Below are 15,136 nucleotides of genomic sequence, written 5' to 3'. Positions count from 1 at the left end.
ACACACGAGCACCACTGTACGGACCTGCTTACAAGCGGAACGGAAGTCGATCCCCACTATGACTGCTAGTAAAGACCTGACAATGACTATCTGACATTGTACCTTTTTACTCTATGGAATTTAATTACCTATGTAATCTAATCATTGTGAATAATTGTGTGTATGGCCATTGGCTGCAATAAATGATTTTCTGTAATAATAATAATAATAATAATAATAATAATAATAATAATAATAATAATAATAATAATAATAATAATAATAATAATAATAATAATAATAATAACAGATCCTGCATCATAACTACACCCGGCGAAGAGAATCCTTTCCCCAGTTCAATCCCTACTTCCATTCTCCTATCCCTTCTTTTCGCATTTTCTTTCAGGTTGCTTCCTTCTATTCAACTTTTATTACTCCTCATTGTACGCTTAATACTTATTCATACGTTTTTTTAATATATTTCTAATAATGTATATTGTAAATGTAGCACATTTTACTTGTCTTCTGAGGTTTCCTCTATATAATTCACTGTCTATCAAACTCTTGTCTGCGATTTACTATCTTGTTGAGAAATATTTATTTATTTATTTATTTATTTATTTATTTATTTATTTATTTTTAAATATATCTTATTTATATTGTTAACCTTTGGTTTTCTCTTGTTCCTATAATTTTCTCTTGGCCTAGCTCCTCCTCACTGCGCGTTTCCATTGTTCAATCATTATTATTATTATTATTATTATTATTATTATTATTATTATTATTATTATTATTTGTGCTTCTTCTTCTTCTACCACTTGTATGCTTAAGCTATATATATTAACTAATTCTATAACTATATTATCTCAGCATCGTATTTGCATATTTGAGTAATACATTTTTGTAACTATGTCTGAGAAGTACTCAAGATTTAAATGCCAAAGATTAAAAAGGAAATTGTCAATTTACAGATAAGAGATAATTAATATCAACTGTTCTAACTTTGAAAATTCCTATCAACATATTCTTCTATGAGGTAGAGGGGAAGGGGTATATCAATTTGTATGTGAATGTAGGAAAGTCCCTTGCAAAATTGATGCAAATGTTGCGATATTACACATTTATCCGAGTTATTGGCATGTGATTGAATCACAATAAAACATCATTGTATTGAATAGGTGGACCTTGAAAGAAATTTTAATTACTGTAATCCCACTTCAATACGGAACCCAATGAAATTCGTAACTATAAATAAAAGGAAGCTGTATTCAACAACCAGAAACTATCAACTGACAGTTTATTCAATGCCTACTCAAGAAAAGACGTTTTTGTCGCTCTGAAGGACAAGAAAAGCTGATGGAGATGTTAAAAGCATGGTCTCCCTCAAGGAAGTATGTTGGCTCAAATATTATGTAACATCTATACCAACGATCAACCAGTTTACACCAGAACTAGGACTTTCATCTATGCAGATGACACAGCAGTTACTACTCAAGGAGTGACATTTGAAGACGTAGAATTAAAACTGACATCTGCTCTTGAAGAACTAGCTGTCTACTATGACGAGAATCACCTGAAACCCAATCCAGGGAAAATTTGGGTATGTGCATTCCATCTGTGCAACAAAGAAGCAAGGAAGGAGTCGAACGTAACATGGAAAGGACACAAATTAAACCATTGTGACCAACCCAAATATCTAGGGGTAAAGTTGGACCATGCCTTAACTTATAAACAGCACTGTATAGATACCAAACAGAAGGTATGCTGCAGGAATAATCTCATTTGCAAACTCACATAAACAACATGGGGAGCACAACCTAGCGTCCTCCGTACATCTGCCGTTGCTCCGCGTTTCTCTGCTGCAGAGTATGCTGCACCAGTCTGGAGGAATTCTGTTAACACAAACCAAGTGGATGTTGCCCTCCACGAGACACCTCGCATTGTTACAGGCTGCTTACGACCAACTCCTTTTAATAAGATCTTTCCACTTATGGGAGTAGCACCTCCAGAAGTTAGGAGACAAGTTGCAGCAGAGATTGAGAAGAAGCAAGAAACAGATCCAAGACACCCAATGTTTGGACTTCACACTCACCCATCAAGATTGAAATGAAGGAAGGGCTTCCTACAAACAACAGCATCAATCCCATCACCAGCCGAATCTTGGCGAAAGGAACCCTGGGGAAAGAAATCGCCTGTAGGATTATGGGAAGTGAAAGAGAAGCCAGCTGCAGGACATCATCTTCAATATGGACATTGGAAGAAACTTAACAGATTAAGATCTGGAGTGACATGATGAAAAACCAACTTGAAAAGGTGGGGGGTACGGTGATCAAGGGTGTGTGTGTGTGTGTGTGTGTGTGTGTGTGTGTGTGTGTGTGTGTGTGTGAGTGAGTGAAAAGCAAGATCATGGACACCTTCTCATCTGTAGAAATCTGCTTAAACCATGTAGTATGACAGATTTGGTGGAAGCCAATGAATGTGGCATCTCGACAGTAGAATACTGGAAAAACAAAGTGTAAATGAAGTAGTTGTAAATATATTGTAGTGATTTTGGACTTGGATAAAAAAACTAATGGATATATAATTAAAATAAAATATGAGTTATTAATAACAGATTAAAGTGAATTAAGGATAAATAAGTGAGGAAAGGACATTATCAACATAAATTGGATTTAATTAACTGCTAATTTAGATCAGATAGTCCATGATAATGAATTTGATTCATTTTTGAATCATAGGTAAAGCTGATATAAGAAAGGCTTAGAATTTGTGGCAATCCACCCATTTTATTTAGTTATCTTTTTGATAGTACATTAATGAGAACAGCAAAGGCAGCATATGGAGGAAGAGAAATGAACATCATGGTATTTGCAGATGATATTGTGATTTGGGGAGAAGAGTACATGAATATTTAAAAACAGTTTGATGTGGTGAATGGGAAGATCGAAGAATGCGGATTGAAAATAAGTGTAAAAAAGGGTAAAACTCTTGTTATGACTAGAGGGAAGAAAGACGGGAAGGTCAGATTAGCCTTGCAGACCAGCCCCTGGAAGTAGTGAAGACATTCAAATACCTGCAGAGTGAATTAATGGAGAATGCTCGACTGGATGCTGAAATCAGTCTGAGGATTCAAGCTGGAAGCGGTTTCTATCACAGTGTAAGAAACATGTTATGGGACAAAGATGTGCCAATGGAAGCAAAGGAAACTATGTACAAGATGTATTAAAACAACTTATGGAACAGAAACTTGGACAATGACAAAGAAAGATGGGAGTCAAATACAGGCAGCCGAAATGAAGTTCTTGAGGAGTATGATACAGAAGAGTAGAAGAGACAAAATAAGGAATGAGAAAATCCAGGAAGAATTGGGGTGGAAAAAATGAATGATAGAATAGAGAAGAGCTGATTAAGATAGTTTGGGCACATAAAGCAAATGAGTGAAGAAAGAAAGCCAAAAAGGGTGATGGAAATGCAAATGCAAGGAAGGAGAGGCCACGGACCACCACAATTGAGATGGAAGGACAATATTAAACGCAGTATTAGAGAAAGAAACCTGGACTGGGACACAGTGTTGGAGGAGGAGTGATGGAAAGACCGAACAAAGTGGAGAGGAACCATATTTGCCCCTACCTGGCTAGAGCTGGATAATGGGAAATGATGATGATGATGATGATGATGATGATGATGATGATGATTAATGAGAGGCTTGTTTCTTTTCCAGTTGTGTTTAAATTTTTCAATGATATGAATCCAGCAGAATATCTAATTATTAATCAGATTAAACTTTTGTAATTAATTAAAAGTGAACAATAATTTCCAAGAATTTTGAAATTTAAAATACCTCAAGAAAGAAAGAAAGAAAAATTGCATTTGATTGATGTGTTATTTTAATAAATGTCAGTTTTTGTGTGTATTTCTGTGTCATTTGCCAGATACCTTCCAAATACCGCCACCTCTAAAAAAAAACTTACATGAAAGGACTCCTCGTGTCTACCGGCTGGGAGCAGGGTAGTTTGGTGGCAGTATGTATGTATGTATATTTTAATGATAGCCATTTTTTCCTATCTGAAGCAAATTTTTAGAGTGTACTTTCTTACTAATAATCTCTCTTCCTAATCTATATTTCTTAATCACTTTCTACATGGACATTTTTCTTAATAATGCTCGTTCCAAATCCACCATTTATAATATTGTTCTGTTTCATTTTTTGAAAGTATACTGGCAGTATTTAAAATTCACAGTTGACTCTATAAATCATGACATGAAATGAACAATGTATATTACAAAATTAACAGTAGAGGTGACTGTATAAATAATAGCATGTAGTGAACAAGTGCCCATTATAAAATTAGTGGTAGAAAATTCCGAGTTGTCTGTATAAATTTAGGCAGGGAATGAACCACCAATAATTACTGGAAAATGTTCATTGTTGGGCATATTTATTATCGAGCAAGACTACCTACTGCAATGAAGTCTAAAACAAAAGAAATGTACAGGCTGAATAGTTACTTCATGTAGGTCAAGATATCCAAATTACTGAAAGAAGTTCTGATCTTTCACAACACCCCAAACCATGAACAAGCTGAAGCAAAAGAGCAGCCAAACAAGGATGAAGAACGTTTCCACCTACTTATCCTTTGGAAAAATAGAGCCACTAGAAGGCCACAGTGAACACTCCTCGCTGCACAAACAATGTAAGTGAGGGATAGCACAATCGTATAAAACTCGTCATCAGAAAACAACACCCTGAGTTTTTTTTTGGCATTGATCATGTTTCAGTAAAGCAGATGGTCAAGGGAACAACTGTTGTGAATTTAAGTTTTAGAAGGAGTATTAAGGCAAGTTCAAAGAAGAAGCAGATTTTCAACTGAAAGAAGTGTCAGAAATATTGTCAACAATTACAATGTTTAAAGGAATGAAAATTAGGTGTTACAATACCTGCATGCATTAGTACACACGATTCTGATTTGAACTTCAAATGCATGAATTATAAACGAATATATTTTTGGATTATTGTTATTCTAAGTTATCATAATGTACATGTTAGGAATTAAGTACTTTGATCATAGGAAAATTGGCATTTGGAAGAATATTCTGGAGGAAATATGACCACAGGAAAACTGGCATTCAGAAGAATTATATTCAAGAAAAATTTATCAGGAAAACTTAATTAGGAAATATGATTGGGAATAACACAAGGCAGGGGAGGCTTTGCCAACATTACATAACAATGTGCGCAAAGTCAAATGATGTAATGACCCGTCAAGGCAGGTTTACAGACTGAACAGGCCACAAAATGTGATCCATGCATGTAGTGTCCAAGGATTCCAGTGACAATGCACTGTTCTGGACTGTCCTGAGTTTGCATGTTATACGTCCACATACACCTAACAGGTGACATTACATTGCATTCTGATACCTCTTTTTAATGAGACTATTGTCTCAGTAGCCATCCTTCAGGAGTACTCAAAATATATCTGGTGCAAAACTTTTTTCCGAGGTGTGTACAACAGTTAGAAGATATTACTGATGGTCAATTTTTGTTTTATATGTCCATGGAAAACTTCCAGTGAAAAGTTGCAGAGAACATGAAATTACTTTTTTTTTTTTTTTTCACTAATAGATCTACAAAAACCCTATTACCTGCATCTACAAGTTATGTTTATGATGAGACGTAATTTGATTGCTGACATACTGACTATTCACTGAAGTTTTAGAATAAAACAGAGGACTGCCTATTGTGTTCATCTGAAGTTGTAAGTCTGTGTCAGTTACCATGCAGTGTATCACATATTATAGAACAATTCTGTAGTGAGAATTTAGAACTGTGAATATCCACATGTCCCTCGTATTACCAATTGAGTACCTGCGTGCAACAAGAGCGTTAAATGCCTAAGGCTGTTATTGCATAGTTGCACGCATTGCATTCTTCAAACATTCAACTATCGTTTGTACAAAAATTAGTTTGGTATGACGTCGCTAGATGGCAGGAACTCCTTGGAAGGAAGATTGCATGCAATGCTGTTGACGCACCCATGACCATGCTGTTCAGTGTTCACACTTGTGGTGTGGGCACACAGTAAAGATGGACGCTAATGATGAATGTATTACTTCGGAAGAAGAAATTATCGTTCATGACAATGAAAGTAACTGTGTAGGGAAAAAACGACAATGCAATTTGGAAGGTGGGAAACGAAATGTTGCTAAGAAGCTTCGAAATTCTGGCAACATGTATATATACAATAAAACCTCTCTATAACGGACACCTTCGGGACCAAAAAAAATGTCCGTTATGAAGGGGTGACTGCCCGAGAGAGGTTATGAAACCGGTACCATTAAACATAAGTTGGAACACAATAACCCATGTATTGTATGTGTTAACAATTCTCACAAATGTACCTTTAATTGTATACTGTATACAGTATTGTACAATATACTGCACTGTACTCACATGAGAAAGTTGTAGATGGGCTGCTGCAACTGCGATGTTCTGTATTAAAGAGACAAAAACACGTCTATGGAAACCTCTATTGAGCACACTGTACACTATTACCATTCACCATGTTAAAATTAAGAAGAACGTACGAGTTTTTGAAACTTCAAATCAATATGTTGATGTAGCACAGTACAGTAAAACATTAGCACTTGAAAAATCCTTAATGTTCGTTTGTTTTGTCCATTTCGGTTTAGAAATGATATTTTCACTATGTGCAATTAAATCCTGGGTCAAATTTACACCTTTTTCATCGTTTTCTTTATAATAGAATATTCTTTCAGTCGCTTAACAAAGCTGAGAGCCTCACCGTACGACGTTATTGGCAGCACATGAATTTCCATATTTTCTTCGAAGTCGTCATTAGCATCACCTTCACTCCCACTTTCGTCAGAATCTTCATTTTTGTCCTTCTTCCCGTGGATTGACTGAAGTATCGTTTTCGTGTCTCCACTCTCACACTCTGTTGGAATATCTGAATCATTTTCGATATAGGTGTTCACTTGTACACTGTAACCTGCTGCATTAATCAACTGTTGTGTTGTTTCCTTGCCGTCAGAAAGGGTATCCGATTCTATTTCGGGATGTCCACCACTTGCGGGAAACCCAGCTTTTAAGAAAGCAGATACGAATTGTTGAGGCTGTAACGTTTTTCCATGCATTGGTTATCCATGAAATTGTTTGGAGAACATTCAGTCCCTTTGTCAGTGTTTGAAGGGTTATTTCATCGCCGTTAAGTTCTGATACTATGTTCTTTATCACTAACTGCCTGTACATAACCTTGAACTTCTCAATCACTCCTTGGTCAAGTGGCTGAGAAACTGATGTTACATTTGGTAGGAAAAAGACGATCTTCACATTTTAAAACACAAATAGCTATCTTCATGCAGATTCTCACCACCATCAAGCACTAAAACAAGGAATTCTCACGACACTCGCCAAGAGGGCGAGACGAATTTGTCACCCATCAAATATCCAGGTAGAGATGGACACGCTCAAAGTCACGTTCAAGGGTAATGGTTACAGCGATTTGCAGATTCATAGAGCCCTGCATCCCAGAGAAATGACCAAGAAAAGCTCACAGAAGGAAGAAGTGAAGGGAACTGCCTACTTGCCTTACATTCACAACACCACAGATCGAATTGCTAAAGTCCTCTTCAAACAAAATTTAAAAACCGTGTTTGGCACCGCCACTAAAATTGCTCACAGTATGAGTAAAACCAAGGACAAATTGTCCACACTTTTACATCCTGAGGTATATGAAATTCCCTGTACTTGCGGTAAAGTATACATCGGCCAAACATGCCGGTCCATTGGTACCCATATCAAGGAACATGAACGTAATATCCGTCTCTACCAGCCAGACAAATCGGCAATGGCTGAACACGCTCTATCATTGGGTCATGATGTCATGTTCTAAGATGCTTGAGCTCTTACCCACACTAGACACTACAGGTCCAGGATTATACGGGAAGCTGTGGAAATACATAGAAATCCTAACAAGCTTAACAGGGACACTAGCTATCAATTAAGTAATACCTGGTTGCCAGCCATTAAGGATTTACGTAGGTAGTTCCCTTCCCTGTCCCTCCACTACTGTTAGTTCGTCTCGGTGTTTTCCAAATTTGTACGTTCCTCATCGCCAGATGTTTCATTTCAGGCTTGTGTCATTGTCATACACCTGTCAATGTCATATGTTATGTACACATGTTATGTGACCGTCTTAGACTGATTCTGATGGTTCAGTCAGCATCCACTTGGAACGCTAAAGCTGTGCCACGTCCGGGGAGCCATCTGGTGACGAATGAACATACCATTTCCACTTCTATTATAATGTCTAAATTTCAAAAAGTCATTGTTTATGAAGCCTTTCTCGTGGACAGTCGAGATTTTATTCTGATGACGAAGAGCACAGTTCTCTGCAAAATGTATAGAATTTCACCTTATTTTCTTGACACAGCATAAGCCCAAAAGACTATACAGTATCATGTCTGTAAGTACAGGCCATTAAAGCATCAATGGCAACATTAAAATTCACTATAGGTAGAGCCCCATCCTCAAAGACCTGTACCAGGTCTCTTCAGAGGCCACATGCCATTATTTATTTATTAATTACTTAGTTTGCTGTATATTTTAAAATATTTAACAATTCAGTATGATTTACAGCTTTGTAAAAGTTATCTAACTAAACAATTAATACGAGTTTCACAAGTTCCAATAACAAAAATTATGAAATATGTTGTATGTCGCAAATAGTAATCATCACTAAAATTTATTATCCTCTAGTCAAAGGAAAATTTGTCTTCAAAAATTCAATAAACTGTGCATAATAAAATATACTTACACATATTTTGTTCTTATCACGGATCACATCGATAACTGACCCAGTTACATTGTAACAGTTAATTGTTTCAGAACTATTTATGTTATACCAAACATGCAGAGTATTACGCGACTGTGCAATTACAGCGTTGCTTCCTTCTACCCACTGAAACAGAAAGAGAGATAGTAAGTGTTCACCTCTGGAGATTATCATGAACATTAATATACTGTAATATCATAATATACACTATCTGATTAAAAGTAACTGGACATCCAGGGAGGAGGGGGGGAAGGTGTGAAAGTCAGTAAATGGACATGAAGTCATGTAGTTAATATGGTTTAAATTTCAGAGTAAACAAGGAGGCCCAGTCATTCAGAAATTGTATACTTAAGGTAGTACACACAGGGGAAGGAGAAGAGCCAGTTGTGAACAACAAAAAACGACACTAGGCAAATTAGATAATGAATATAAATGTTTGTGACTCAGTGGATGTTACATTTGGCAACACTCTTTGAAGGTTATATCCGTAGTTAGTTATTGTAAAATGTTGAAACAGTATTGTATTCAGTTTACAGATTCTTGATAATAATTATAATATTCTCTCATTTCCAGATAAGTGTATGAAATGAATCTGAACAATGGAAAGTGATGAGGAACCATCTGTATCTTATCAAAATCATAAGAAAAGGAAGAGTTTTGGCAGGATGAAAGATGATATCATATTAAAAACATACCACCTCAGTCCCATGAGATTCGAGATCCATGTAACTTCTTTCTTTTTTTTTTCTTTACGTCGCACCGACACAGATAGGTCTTATGGCAACGATGGGACAAGAAACGCCTAGGAATGGGAAGGAAGCAGCTGTGGCCTTAATTGGGGTCCATCCCCAGCGTTTGCCTGGTGTGGAAATGGGAAACCATGGAAAACTATCTTCAGGGCTGCCGACAGTGGGGTTCGAACCCACTATCTCCCGGATGCAAGCTCACAGCTGCGCAACCCTAACCGCACGGCCAACTCGCCCAGTCCATGTAACTTCAAGTTGATGTACTGTGCTACTGATGATGAAAGACAGACATATAAATTAATTAAAGGCTTAAAATATTTACAGCCTTGGGAGTGTTTACAAGATGTTTACAAGTGAATGAAGATTTTTTGGTTTCAGCTTTAAATATAGTCTTACAAAAAACGTAAGCAAATGACTTACACCCTTTTTGCCTGGTGTTTTTAACTGTAATCAAACTGTCCTAGAGATACCCTTCAGTGTACTGGACATTAATACATTTAATTTAATAATTTAAACGGAATGGCTGGACATTCTTCCTGACGAGCAGCAGCTACAGTTGTTCGTGACATGGGCCACTGGGATCAGAAATGAAGTCAGTGTTCTAATTCATCCCATCCAGGTGTCAGGATTCTGGGCTCACCAGTCCACTTGAGCAACTTATTGTCCATAAAGTACAGTATACCTTCCCAGACTTTGCTTTCTGGCAAGCTGTATCAGCAAGCTGGTGCAGACACTAGTCTACAGTAGACAGTACACAATCAGTCAAAACATTTTTGTACCTACTACATTTGGATTTCTGTGGAGTATCATATATCAAAAAAGCCAAATTCATGTCATGTAAAGCACTCCAACACTGTAATGGCATATCTTGTGTAAGCATTAGGCATACTGAGAACCCTAACTGTGAAGTACTTCAGTCTGTCGAAAGTACATACATACATATATCTTCATAGAAGACTGTTATACCATTCAGCATCCAGTCTGCCAGCCACTGTGAATTTGTTAACCACTGCCACAACTCTCTGCTTATAACTAGTTCTGTGGCTTTGTTTAGTTCTATATGTCTTGTAATTAAATCGCTAGAAACAGAGTTCAACTATCGTCACATCTTGGTCTCCCTCTACTTCTCTTACCCTCCATACCAGAGTCCGTTAGTCTCCTAAGTAGCCTATCCTCCCACATTCGCCTCACATGACCCCACCAGAGAAGTTGGTTTATGTATATAGCTTCATCTATCAAAATCACTCCTAGCTTAGCCTTTATCTCCATCAATTCCAAGTACCCTCCTGTCATTGTTCCCACCTGTTTGTACCAGCAAACATTCTCACTACTTTCACCCTTGTTACTTCTAACTTAAGAATAAGGCATTCTGAGTCCATGCAGCTTTCACTCCTGTAAAACAAAGTTGGTTGGAAAATAGACCGGTGTAAAGACAGTTTCGTCTGGTAGCTGACTTCCTCGTTACAGAGTACTGTTGATTGCAACTCACTGCATTAGCCTTGCTGCACCTTGATTCAATCTCACTTACTATACTACCATCCTGGGACAATACATATCTTAAATGCTTGAAATAATCTACCTGTTCAAGCTTTGTATTACCAACCTGAAATTCAATTCTCTTATATTTCTTACCTACTGACAACAATTTAGTCTTGGAAAGGCTAGTTTTCAAATCATAGTCACTGCACCTATTTTCAAGTTTCAAGAAATTAGAATGAATGCTAATGGCACAATCTGCTATTAGAATAAAGCCAACAGCGTAGGCAAAACTTGTCACTAGATTTCTGCCTAAATGAATCCCTCCCTGCCACTTAATACCTTTCAGCAGACGATACATGTACACTATGAACAACAAAGGGGGAAAAATTACTGCCTTGTCTAACACATGCAAGTACCTTGAACCAAGAACTCATTCTACCATCAATTCTCACTGCAACCCAATTGTCAGCATAAAAACCTATGATTGATTTTAATAAACTACTCTTAATCCCATAGTCCCCCAGTATGGCGAACATCATTTCCCTCGGTACTCTGCCATATGTCTTCTCCAGATTTATGATATATAAACATAACTGTGTATTCCTCTCATAGCACATTTCAATTACCTGGTGCATACTGAAAATCTGATCCTGTGGTCTGTGATCCTCTGAGGTCTGAAACCACTTTGGTTCTCCTCCAACTTATTCACAACCACTGATCGCACCCTTCCTTCCATGATGCTGGTGAACACTTTACATGGTATACTGATCAATGAAATACCTTGATAGTTGTTGCAATCCTTCCTGTTCCCTTGCTTATAGATAGGTGCAATTACTGCTTCCATTCAATCAGAAAGTACCTTTTTAACATGCCATGCTAATCTTATTACTCTATGAAGCCACTTCTTTCCTACCTTCCCACTGTATTTCACGGTTTCAGGCTTAATTTCGTCTACTCCTGCTACTTTATGATGATGGAGTTTATTTACCATCCTTCCCACTTCCTCAAGCGTAGTCTCACCAACATCATTATCATCCTCCCCATGAGCATGGTTGTTTGCAACATCATCTGGAAGATTTCCATTTACACTAAGATGATTTTCAAAACATTTCTTTCACCTATCCAGTGATTCCCTGCAATCTGTTATTAGTTCACCTGATTTACCTGAAACACTATTCATTACATTTTTCCTTCCATTTCTAAAATTCATTATTACTGCTGCTTGACCAAGCCTTTCCAGGTTATTACCGAAATCTTCCCATGTCTTCTCCTTGGTTTCAACAGTTATTTGTTATACTCTGTTTCTTTCATCTCCATGCAATTCTCTGCCTGCATCAGTCCTTGTCTGGAGCGATTTCTGATGTGCTATATCCTTATGCTCACTAGCTGTTCTTACTTCATCCACCATTATGTTTGCTTTTTCCCATTTTTACACACAGTTGTTCCCAGGCACTGCCTTGCTATTTCTACTACAGCATCCCAGCATCCCATCCATTCTCATTCTCTTTCTATATCCCGAACCTGCTTACTGTCTATTGTTCAGACATTTTCAATAATCACATCCATGTATTTCTGTCTAATTTCCTCGTCCTGGAGATTTTCTACCCTTACTCTTCTGAAGACAGATTTCACTTTCTCTAGCTTCAGTATAGAGATACTTAGTTCACTAAAGATCAGATAGTGGTCCATGTCATCAAAAAATCCCTGTAAAACCTGTACATTCCTAACAGATTTCATGAAATAAAAGTCGGTTAGGATATAGTCTATTATGGATCTGGTGCCCCTAGCCTCCCATGTGTAACAGTGAATAGCCTTATGCTTGAAGAATGTATTTGTAACTGCTAATCCCAAACTAGCACAGAAGTCCAATTAACACTTCCCATTTCTATTAGCTTCCATTCTTTCCTAAATTTGCGCATCACCTTCTCATATCCTTCAGTCTATTTCCAATTCTTGCATTGAAATCACCCATTAGCACTATCCTATCCTTACTGTTGACCTTGACTATGATGAAATTCAATGATCCTTAAAACTTGTCAATTTCCTCCTTACCTGCACCCTCACATGGTGAATACACTGAGACAATTCTCATCCTAATTCCTCCAACTGCCAAATCTACCCACATCATTCACTCATTTAGGTGCCTAACAGAAACAATGCTGCATGCAATAGTATTTCTGATGAACAGCCCTACCCCTCACTCTGCCTTTCCCTTTTTAACACCTGTCAAGAACACTGTATAACCTCCTATCTCTTCCTCGTTACCTCCCCTTACCCAAATACAATTAACTCCTAATATGTCCAGCTGCATCCTCTTTGCAGACTCAGCCAGTTCTACTTTATTTCATCCAGAAGCCCCATTAATATTGATAGCTCCCCAACAAATTCTCTTTTGTTCGCCAAGTTGTTTCCGAGGAGACTCTTGCCTGTAAAATGAAAGTGCATCAAATTCTATTTTGTTCACTAAGTTCTTTCCAAGAAGACTCTCACCTGTCAAATGAAAGTGTGACACTGTTACTCTCATAGGTCCAAATTTTGCTTCACACAGTCTGAGTGTGATTGGTGAAAATTCTGTGAAGCAGGATGCTACACTACTTACACAGTCCCAGTGAGGCTCTCTCCGCCTAATGGGTTATGGACCACGATGGATTTTATAGTCCTAGCCACCTGAGCACAAGGAAGGCCACGACCCAGAATATGTCCGAGATGCACATTCCAATTCCACAGAAAATGGTATCCCAACTCTCAGGACTCTTTACTAGACCACTCAGCCATTGTCCATGGTTCATTACCTAGGATGTGACTATATTAATCCACACCATTAACCATCTGTTGAAAGTAACTTAGGATAAAATACATTTTAAAATACCTGATAAAGAAAATATTTAATAATAGATTATATCAGGAAAAGATCACATTAATTATAAACAGAATGACATGTTTCGTTCTTGAAAGAACATCACCAGATTCTATCAAATAAAAGTTTTAATTACTTCCTTTTTAAAATTATTACCTATTATTATGAATTGATGAATATTATTAAAAAGTGTAAAAACATTTATGTTAAAATTCTCTGTACACCCTTCTAATCATGTTTTAAATATTAGATCTTTCCTGAATGAAGTACTCCCCTTGTGCTTCCTCTCTCTTCATTAGTCCAGCTAGGAGTGCAATATGCCACCATAGGCATTACGCTAACTGGCTCCTTTACTGGTAATATTTTGTTACGTCACGCTCCAGTGATGCCATCAGCTTTTGAGAGACTGTACTTGTAATTTATTATTGTTATTATTATTATTATTATTATTATTATTATTATTATTATTATTATTATCGTCATCATCATCTTCATATTTTAAATTATTTTGGAAATGATTTAGGGGATGCTTAATGAGTATTAGTGAATTAATAAATTACATAAAACCGAGCGAGTGGCTGTGTGCTGTCAGCTTGCATTCGGGAGATAGTGGGATCAAAATCACTGTTGGCAGCTCTGAAGATGGTTTACCGTGGCTTCCCATTTGCACACCAGGCAAATTACCTTAATTACTGCCACAGTTGCTTCCTACCCAGTCTTAGCCCCTTTCTATCCCGTCATCGCCATAAGACATCCCCGTGTCAGTGCGACAAATAGTAAAAAAAAAAACTATAATATAATTTAATGGAGTTTGAATTATTGTGCTTTGCAGCTATCTATCTATCTATCTATCTATCTACAGTGCTGTGCAAAACTAAAAGATGAAAGTAACTTTCTCATGTTGTGCCACTGCCAAGTAACATAGCTCAATGTAACATGAACCATACATAGGAAGAACTGCTATTGTATTGTATTGTACAGCTGATAAGTAAAGCCTGGATTATATGCAATTACATATCTGTTCCCAAATATGTAGCGACAATGAAAGCTAAAATGTCTATGAATCATATTAAAAGGACTATTATGCCAGGAGTTTCAACTTATACATATTATTATGCATAATAAATATTAAGTATTTTAAATATTTTGAAGGATACTGTGCATCTGAAAGAAAATACAATTCCTTTTTCACTAGTTTTACATCTATTTAAGTTTTTTCA

At 37.0% G+C, this 15,136-nt stretch overlaps 1 protein-coding gene across 1 annotated transcript in view; it reads right to left on the bottom strand.

Moving 5' to 3' along the window:
• The window catches only part of Oseg2 (intraflagellar transport protein Oseg2), an 892,258-nt gene that overhangs the window by 618,397 nt on the left and 258,725 nt on the right, over positions 1-15,136 (bottom strand). The window contains exon 11 of the mRNA XM_067142201.2: positions 8,817-8,960. Within this exon, the coding sequence (XP_066998302.2) occupies positions 8,817-8,960 (144 nt within the window). The remainder of the gene's footprint in view (positions 1-8,816; positions 8,961-15,136) is intronic.

This window comes from Anabrus simplex, chromosome 2, assembly GCF_040414725.1.
Source record: "Anabrus simplex isolate iqAnaSimp1 chromosome 2, ASM4041472v1, whole genome shotgun sequence".
In the NCBI taxonomy this organism is placed as follows: Eukaryota; Metazoa; Arthropoda; class Insecta; order Orthoptera; family Tettigoniidae; genus Anabrus; species Anabrus simplex.
This window is presented reverse-complemented; position numbering and strand designations above follow the sequence as displayed.